General features: G+C 31.9%; 1 protein-coding gene across 1 annotated transcript in view; it reads left to right on the top strand.

Moving 5' to 3' along the window:
* The window catches only part of LOC106684377 (Protostome-specific GEF), a gene marked incomplete in the record, with an annotated part of 87,833 nt that overhangs the window by 40,763 nt on the left and 37,266 nt on the right, over positions 1-9,804 (top strand). The window contains 3 exon segments of the mRNA XM_067053377.1: positions 1,184-1,369; positions 3,420-3,506; positions 8,126-8,293. Coding sequence (XP_066909478.1) covers positions 1,184-1,369; positions 3,420-3,506; positions 8,126-8,293 — 441 coding nt within the window.

Raw genomic sequence — 9,804 nt, 5'->3', positions numbered from 1 at the left:
TTATCGAAATTTTTTATAAGGTATATAGAATTGATCTGACATACAGGGGCGCCCCTGCAAAGATTCCACCATTCATTGGACTTTTTAACTCAGATGCAATACTTACCTTGAACTCAACTTAGCATATAACTGGTAATTAATTTAAGTAGTAAAGAATAAAAAGATCGCATTCCGAAATTAATTCCAGGCCCAGTGAAAACCGTGTTTTTACCAGCAATAAAATTAGGTAATCCTGCAGGCAGTGAACACCCAAGGAATCAGGAATCGCCACGGGTGTTATGTGTTTTGGAAAGTTTGGAGTCCGCTTTTAATGCTTGCCCAGTTTCACCTTCCCATTAATATTAAACGAAGGTGCAAGAAAGAGAGAAGAAAAGGGAAATGTCATTGAAATTCAAATTTCATGACTTTAAAGAGAATCCAACAGAATGTTAGGAGTATTTTATCCCGCTTATTAACTTAAACGATTTTTGCGAATTATATCGCCGCTTTGCTTTAATTGTGGCATATCTAAATAAAAAAGATTTAATTTAGTTCTACATTGGCTGAATTCCATTATATTTGGAATTAGTCCTGGCAATAAAACTAATAATTAAGCAACAACTGATATTGGAACTGAAATGTGCTGTTAAGAAGGTAACATACAAAAAGAGGAGATGGAAAGCCATGAGATGAAAAATATTCATATTGAGAAATAAATTACTGAAGAAAGAACTCAAATCATTGTGAAAGTTGAGTTAGCCATATTGTTTTTTCTATTCTATTTATTATTAATTCAGTATATTAATTAACTTCCAACATTAGAAAACTTAAAGAGGGCTTCATCTCCTTATTTGTATGACCTACACTCTTTCATCAAAGTATGTCTAGGTTTGTAGGGATGGTTGTAGTGATTTTAAGGTGATAAAGCCAATTTTAAAGTTTAAAGATTATAATCATCTAACCCTTAACCACTGAGAATGAGACTAATAGTCAAAGGTAACCGAGGCAATATATAAATAGAGGGATATTTAATCTAATCTTATCGATTTAGATTTCAACAATTTTTAATGAAGGTTGAAGAAAGTTGGTGGTATAAGCATCAAAACTTCTAGTTATTTACTATTATTATTATTATTTTGTGATAATTTGAAACAAACTAAGATTTATTTATTTGTTGTTTTTTTTCATTCCTTGTTTAACAAAGTTCCAGCAAGGCCATGAGTCACAGGAAGAGACCAGGAAAAAGAGTGTGTACCAGTTGTTAGGAAAGGAACAACAATATGCCCTCTGCATGCAGTTTGGAATCGCCAGGTTTTTAGTACCCCTTTCAGAAAGGAGAGATGTGATGTCGCAGACTGAACATGGCGTCCTCTTTCAAAATGCTCAAGAGGTTAGCACCTAAACTGTTACTAGGTTATACTAACAGTAATATTAATTTTCACTTTAGAAGATTGTTAGTTGACCTTATGTGATGATTGTAGTAAGATGATCCAGGTCACAGTAAATAAAACTGTTTGTAAGTAACTGTTGATTACTAATAAAGTTTTTTCTGTTATTTCCATACTCTTTTAGACCACTGTCTTGACCATCTTCTTACTATTAATTTCCACTATTACAGATTTAATTAAGTAATATGTACTCCAACTTATTTAAATAAAAATTATTCACTGATGTTCATAGCTAATTTCTGTTTGTTTAGAAAAAATATGTATTGGTATTTTTTGGTGTTACAAAGCTTACTAAACAAATAATAATAACAATGTGAACCCATACAACACATGAAGGGTCATAGGTTCAGTACTTTGCAAAGAAGCACTGTTTTTAGAACAACAGTTATCACTAAAGGAAGTGAATTTTTTAAGATCACACTCAATTACCAGATTTTCCCCTAATTACGGGTACCCACTTCATGAGGTTGGGTGGACCTCAGGAAAGCTCCAGAATCCCACAGGGTTGACTCACGACAACAGTATAACAGAAAATCATTATCTGCCACAGCCGGGATTTGAACCGGGGTGCTTGGAATTAGTAGCACAGTGCCACTGCACTCTCTATTAAACAAAGCAAAAAAATTAAAACCTGTACCTCTTCAACTCATGGTCTTAGATTCAATACTAGATAAGTAAGTACTGTTTCTAGACCAATGGTTTTGCAAGGAGGTGATTTGGTAAGAATTGAGCAAAACCGTAAAGTTATTCCCTCAATTAAAGGTACCTATTTTAATCAGTGGGGTTGTCCAGATCATAGGGTCAATCCAAAGCTGACATAAAAGAATAAATAATTACCTGCTACACCTGGACTCAAACCCAGGATATAAAATTACTGTGTCTTACTGAGCTCCAAAGCTTAATTGACCCCTACACGATCAGTCCACAAACATCATTTAAAAGTCAACTAACGTGTCTAACTTAAATCATGAACAAACCCTATACTATAACTCTGTCTGACACTTCTATACAAGATACCGGATAGCAAGAATCGTATTGTTGCTTTCATGGATCATGGATAATAGATGGTCAGTATTTTTTTTTTTTATTATTATAGTACTTAATTGCATCCCATACTCTCTAATCCTGTATCATAACCCTCAAAGAAGGGTTTTGAAAGTGGAGGATTAAAATAAATTCCATCAAATCACCTTTACCCTTTGTTGTAAATCTACCGACTGCCCTACAGTAACCTTTAATAATATACCTCCTACCCCTGTTTAACAGATCTGCTACCTTGGACTACATCTGGACAAATGACTAACTTGTAATCCCCATACAAGACTGAAAAGACAGGATATTACACATCAATTCTGATTATTACAACACTTACTAGAAAAAAGGTCTAATCTTCAAATTCATTACAGAAGACTGATCTATATGACTATAATAAGGCCTGTCTGGACATATAGAGTAGAGCTTTGAGGCTCCATTAAGTTTTCAAATTCCTCTGGTATCCAATCCTTACAATCCAAAATCCTTCGTAAAATCCTCAGTGCTCCTTATTTTGTCACAAATAAAATCTATCACAAAGACTTTAATGTTCCATGTGTAACCGATCTAGTCTGAACCAGATATCAATCTTTCCATTATAAACTCCCTAAACACCCAAACCCCTGCTGCCTATTCCATTCCTGACAATCTTCCAAAGCACTTGAAAAGAAGTTGGTCCTGAGATCTTCTAATGTAGAAATGTTATTGTGCTAGAGTGCTACCAGTGGGTAGTTGCTCTGCATGTCTGAAAGAATTTAAAAGTATAATGATACATTTATTATAAAATATATTATAAGTATAATAAAAATACTGCCTGATTTCCTGGCTATCCGTTATTCATAATCACTTTGTGCATCAATTATCTGTTATATATGTTTTATTAAATGTTTATTCTCTTATTTTTTTCTGATGTATCTTTTATTTCTCGGGACAATTATGATTAAAATTTTTCTGTTTTAGCTTTTAAGGCATACGGAAGATATTTTGGAGTTGTATGTACAGGATGAAACATTAGGACTGTCTCTGGGACGAATATATTATAAAAAGGTAACATATCTTTTCTCATTAATGAAGAGTTAGCTTTTTAAGATTAAAAATATTATATTATAAACCAAGAATATAATTTCAAGACTAGGCCAATTCGAATATTATATATCTTCCATAGTGTTGCTGTATTAATGTTTTCTGGATGCTTTTTGATTTCATGAAATTGTAAATCCCTTATTGTTTGTCACTGTTGAACAATGTTTTTGATAGAATTAGTGTTCTGAAGGAAATTGACAAAAACCTTATACAGGAACACTGAGTTTATTCGCTTTGACTAATATTTGACAATATGCTTCATTAAGAATTAATAATTTATCTATTCACTGCAGTATAGTTGTAGTATTAACAAAATTATATATAACAGAATTTATGTGAACATAATGTCAGTATAATACACTCAGTCATGAAACTAATAAGTACATTGTAATTAGTTTTAATTAATCTAATTATAGTAGCCATCACAAAATAAGGTGAGTAGCCATCTTGAAACTAAGTCCAATGACAGCAATAGGCAGACCAGTTAAGCCTTCAAATCACCAATAGGTTGCAACTTTTGTTATAGCATGTTTCCTGTTCTGCTCTATTACAACCATAGGATATATAAAGAAATATATTAATCATTTTTTTATTATATTAAAATCATAAATATATGATTTTCTGATGTTTTCTTTATTTTCAAATATGTTTACTAATGCAATAAGTAAGTTTATTGCATATATATCTTAATTCTGAAATTTGAAACTAAAAAAAAATCCTGATGATTAAATATTTAGGCAATTTAAAAAATTGTATTGTTAGTGGTGATGAAATGATTCGGTGTGCGGTCAGTGAAGAACACAAATAAGCAAAAACTAATTTATTAGTGCCAACGTTTCGGCCAGAATTTTAGGCCTTCATCAGGGTTAAGAACAAAAACAAGATAAGAACCATAATGATTGAATGGAAGTACAGAATAACAAGAAATATAAGAAGATAGCAGATAATATAGGTACATAAGTAGTATTGAAGGAAATGTATATTGTAGTATTATAAGAATATTGAAACAGTATATAATAATATACAGGGAATATAGTAAGTAGTATTAAAATTAAGAATGAAAGAAGAAAATAATATAGACATGAAAATCAACCTGATAAGTACATGTACAAATTGGAAATTAATTAAAATTGAAGTAATATGAAAAATATATATGTGATTAATTGAATATGTATGTAGAATAAAAAAATGAGAGAAGTAGATATAAAGTTTTATAATTAGGAGAGATAGTTGACCGTGGATGATGAATGTGGAGAAGAAGGTTGGGGGTGCGGCCAATGAAAAAAAAAAAAAAAGTTCGATTAACTTATTTTAATGTGCCTACGTTTCGGCTAGAGTTTCTAGCCTTCTTCAGGGCTGTTCGCTGGAAGATCAAACGCCTAATGAAACTAAAGTTTTATGAGCTAAGAGTAGTAAGTAATATAAATAACAGTAATGTGTAGTGAACAAAACTAATAAAGTGTTTGAGGGAGAAGAATAAGGATAGAGAGGAAAGATGGTAGAAAAGAATAAAAGAAACATAAGTATTTTTAGGTTTGTTTTATTTTCTACTCTACCTTTTATATTGGAACTCGGGGTCGATGTCCAGGACGTGGCTAGGATAACAGAGAATATAATACTCGACTCCCTGGGAATCATCCACCACCACATGCATGGAAATTAATGAGTAAGGGAGTTATCCAGATGGCATGCATACATTGCGTATCTTATTTGTTATTTTATTTATTATTTTTAATATTTGTTTTATTGGGGAATTCGAGAGAGGGGAATTTGTCAATCAAATGAAATAAAAATTGTGAAAAACTTGTATTGATTGTAAAAGAAAACTGTGGGGAAAAAAAATATGTTCTTTTTCTATTTTATTATATCATTTCAAAATATTTAATTTATATATGTCCGATCACGGATTGATTAGTATGCTGTGTAATGTAGCAACCTGATGTATTTGGGCAGCATGAATGAATAAAGAATTTCTTTCTCTTCTCTTTAGAGTATTATATTTCTTGAATTTATCAATTATACGTATTGCTACTATTGTGATATCAAATCAATTTATGTGATATCAAATCTGTTGGATGAGAAATGAGCAGGCTTACAGTGTCATTGGCACAACATAAGATAGTTTTATTCTAAGATAATTTTAGATGGATTATTTGAAAAGAACAGCAAATTGTTGCTTTAATAAGACAGGGTAGCTCTTAGGAAAATGATAGTGATTCATATGTGTCACTATAAAGACAACAAGGATATGTTCAAATGGCCCCTTATCTAATAATATGAAGATTCTGCTACATGGTGAATGAGACAGCTTATCCTATCATCTGCTGTAGTGACAGGTTTGTGGTGGTGTTTAGTATGGATCTGATAGTCGACTCCATGAGATGCAAAATAGTCAACCCAGCCAGTCTTCCAGAATTTTTAAAATCCACAGGACTTAGATTTTAAATGATATAGTTATAATAAAATAGGTTTATATGGCTTTGTTTTATCATGCCAAAAAAACAAACAAACAATAATCTGTCATTATTTTAGTTACAATGAGTTTTAATTTTGAACTTATTAGTTGTTGGCAGAATCTGCAACATCAATTTGCTTTATTTAAGATCAATTTTGGCATTAAAATAATTTGTTAAAGCTTTCTTTGTTTTATTACAATGAACAGTAAAATGACAAAGAGTTTCTAACCTTTCTCCAGTGAATTCTCAGTTAAGGTTATGAACCCAGAGCTGCCAATACTGTGCTTTCTCAGACCTGCCTTATTTTGTGATGGTTATAGATGAAACTCATGAATGGTTTGTGATGGCTATTGATGAAACTCATGAATGGTTTGTGATGGCTATTGATGAAACTCATGAATGGTTTGTGATGGCTATTGATAAAACTCATGAATGGTTTTACATTCACAAAGTACTCAAATTAGATAAATATTATTCATATGAAATAAGAATTTGAGGCGCTCATTCATAAAATGTGGTAACTGAAAAAATGAAAACTTGTGGAAGATCGATTGTTGAGTTTTGAGAATAATATTTGGTACTTTACTCCAACAAAAATCACAAAATTATATTATTCAATCATTTTGAATGTATTGAAAAATAAAACTTATACTAATTGCACCTCGCAACATTTTTTTGGGGATATAAAAACAGGTAATAGAAGAGAGTTACTTGCCGATACCATGTTTTTCATCCAAGTAATAATTTCTTTTACATTTTTATGTGTCAGATACCATATTTTACTATCTTTGTGGCACTCGGTTGTAAAAAATGGTATCTGACCTTTAGTGTGATTTGAAGTTTTTGTTACCGAATAAGCATTTTAAATGACAGTAGATTCGCATTCATATACTGTCATCTATCATGCAAGACCTAGTGCAACAGTGCTGCAATGGCAGTAAATACAGTCATGACAGATCTACGGGTGTAAAACATGGTAACTGCAATAGATACCATGTTCACCTTAACACAAATTTCTATTCTGCAGAATATAATGGCACATTTGTTAGTTGAATTCAAATATGCATTTCGTATAAATTTTACTAAGTCCAGTTATCACATAATTGACTGATAGTTGAAGAAACAAAAGTTAAAAATCTACAACTGTTAGGTAGGTTAAATGACAGAGAGGGCGTAAAACTTGATAAGTTCAATAGATACTGTGTTTTACTTCAAAACAGGTCTAGAAGTGCAGACATCTTTTCTTATCTTTTTTTAGGAGTAATGTGGATCCGATTTTTTTAGCACTCATACACATAACCATAGCTCAGGTCTTTAGTATAGCTATCACCAAAAGAACTCTTGTCAGAGATTTACTGATATTTAAAATATTGGATTTAATTTTTTTAACGTTAAGGGAAAGAGTGTGCTGGGCAGCCATCTTTGTCAATATGTTATACCTTCAAATAGTTAATTATTTTTAAAAGTATTAATTGTTTTGCTAAAGAAAGAAATATTGCTTTTTATTAATAAAGAGTAAATTTCAGTATCTATAATAAAATTCTACAATAAAAAAATTTAAATTGGTGAAGTATGTTTGGATTTATTTAATATAATGTAATTTTAATGTAATAATGTTTTTGTAATGGACAATACTTAAAAAAAAAATTAGTAATTGTCTATGTATGACTGAAACTTAGTAAAGAAAAAATAAAGTTTAAGATTTAATATATTCTTTAATGGTGCATGGTGCATTTCTTCTCATTAGATTAATTAAAAAAAATTATTAATAAGTTTTTTGTTTAATCTGATAATTTTAAAGTGTGGTGTTGCTCCTATAGCATTTAAAAGGCTCTGGTTTTGTGTGGAATGAATAATAACCACTTTACGACCATTTTTTTTTTTTTTTTTTTAATTTTGCGTATAGCTTGATTGGTACAAAGTTTTATTTTTTCTGAATGCTTTATTACAAAATAATTCACACAGACCACGACCACTTATTATATATTGTTCAGATAATCTTTTTATTTATCAAGATACACCCAACTGTCCCAATTTTCTGGCTGTGTTTCTCATTCGACTTTCTACACAAATCCACTTACGCCATATATTAGTATATATCTGTATAATGTATACAATATTTCATAGATGAATGCATTAAACAATGCATATAGGAGATATTGCATCGGACTGAAGAAGGCAGATTGTATTCTTGTTGAAAAAACTCGAAACCCTAACTTCATGAAGATTATTACAGAGCCTGCGATACCGAAGAGGCGACCAGACCTGACTACTTTCATTCATAAGCCACTGGAGGTAAAGAAAATTTATTTACACAATATCTAATAATCATATACAGGACTTTAAATAGAAAAAAAATATAATATATTGTTGTGATGGATTCTTTTGAAATGAGTTTTGATATGAGGTTTATTTAAACAATTAAAGCAAAAACACATTAGACTTCTTCTCTTCTTCTTTCTCATCCTCCTTAAGTGGCTTTCAGCGTGGAGGAGCCTCTAACCACTTGGTCCATTCATCTCGGTCTCTGGCAAGCATCTTCATCTGGGCCTTCTCCTCCTGCATATTTTGTGGATTTCATCCATAATTACAATAAGCAAGAATGGACTGAGGCTATCTCCTTGTTTCACACCTCTCTCAAAAGAAAAGGGCCATTGATACGCACCTTTCCTTCATGGCTTTTGATAAGTTTATATAATCGGCTCCAGGTGGTCTGCAGGAATTCTTTTGGCTCTTAGTGCCCTCCAGATTTAGGTCTATAAAAGCAATATAATTACTCTGATTTTTATCCCATGCCTTTTCTAAGATAGTTCTGAGGGCGAATATGTGATCCTGGGTTTGTCTTCCAGGTCAGAATCCGGCCTGGTATTCTTCTAATTTTAGCTCTATTAGTGCCCATAACCTCCTTTTTAGAAGAGTGGTGTATAGTTTGTATGTAACTTAGGATAAGTATATTGGTCTGTAGTTACCACATTCTGTTGTACTATTTTTCTTATTTATTGGCTCTGATAGATTCTTAGTCCTTCAGAATAACCTTCCTGTCCCATATCTTTTGAAAAAGTGCTTGTAGTGATTTTATCATTTCATTACCTCCATATTTCATAAATTCCATTTCTGTCTGGTGCTTTACCTAGCTTCAAACAATCCAGGTCTCTTTCTACATCTTCCTCCCATATCATATCGTATCCTTCTCCTTCCTCCTGAATGTTCGCTAACTCTTCTTCAGGGGATCGTATAGGGCCAAAGAACTGTGATGAATAGTGTTGTCTCCATCTATCCAAGATCTTTTCTAGGTCTGAGATCACATGCCTGCCTTCTTTTATGTTTCTGATCTCTTTTGAAGTTTTAACCTTAAGTGCCTCTACTTGTTTCCTCTTTGTCTTAATATGTAAGATCTTTATATTCTCTCTGTAGTACCTGTTAAGATATTTTCCGAATTCCTCCTGCAACTTCTTTTTTGGCCTCTTACAATATGTTTAGCATAATTTCTCCGCTTAACATACTCTTCCCACTTCTGTGATGTTGATTCAGCAAGTAAGCCTTTCATGCTTCTTTCTGTGGACCACTTCTTGGACTTCTCTGTTCCACCGTTTGGTGCACTTCAGTCTAGTGTTTATTTTCTTCACTCCATATATAGACCTTGCTGATTCAAGTATGCTATCTTTCATATACCTCCAGATTTCTCCCACAAATCCATTTTGGTCTAATATTTTTAATTTCTCTTCCAGACATGCCTCATATTCTTGTCTTTTTTCAATCGCGTCTTGTAATTTTTATGCTTCTTTATCTGCTTGTTTATACATTAG

This window comes from Halyomorpha halys, unplaced genomic scaffold (genome assembly GCF_000696795.3).
Source record: "Halyomorpha halys isolate HHAL.00 unplaced genomic scaffold, Hhal_1.1 Scaffold576.1, whole genome shotgun sequence".
Taxonomy (NCBI): domain Eukaryota; kingdom Metazoa; phylum Arthropoda; class Insecta; order Hemiptera; family Pentatomidae; genus Halyomorpha; species Halyomorpha halys.
Note: the sequence above shows the minus strand (reverse complement) of the source record. Positions and strands in the feature narration are given on the sequence as shown.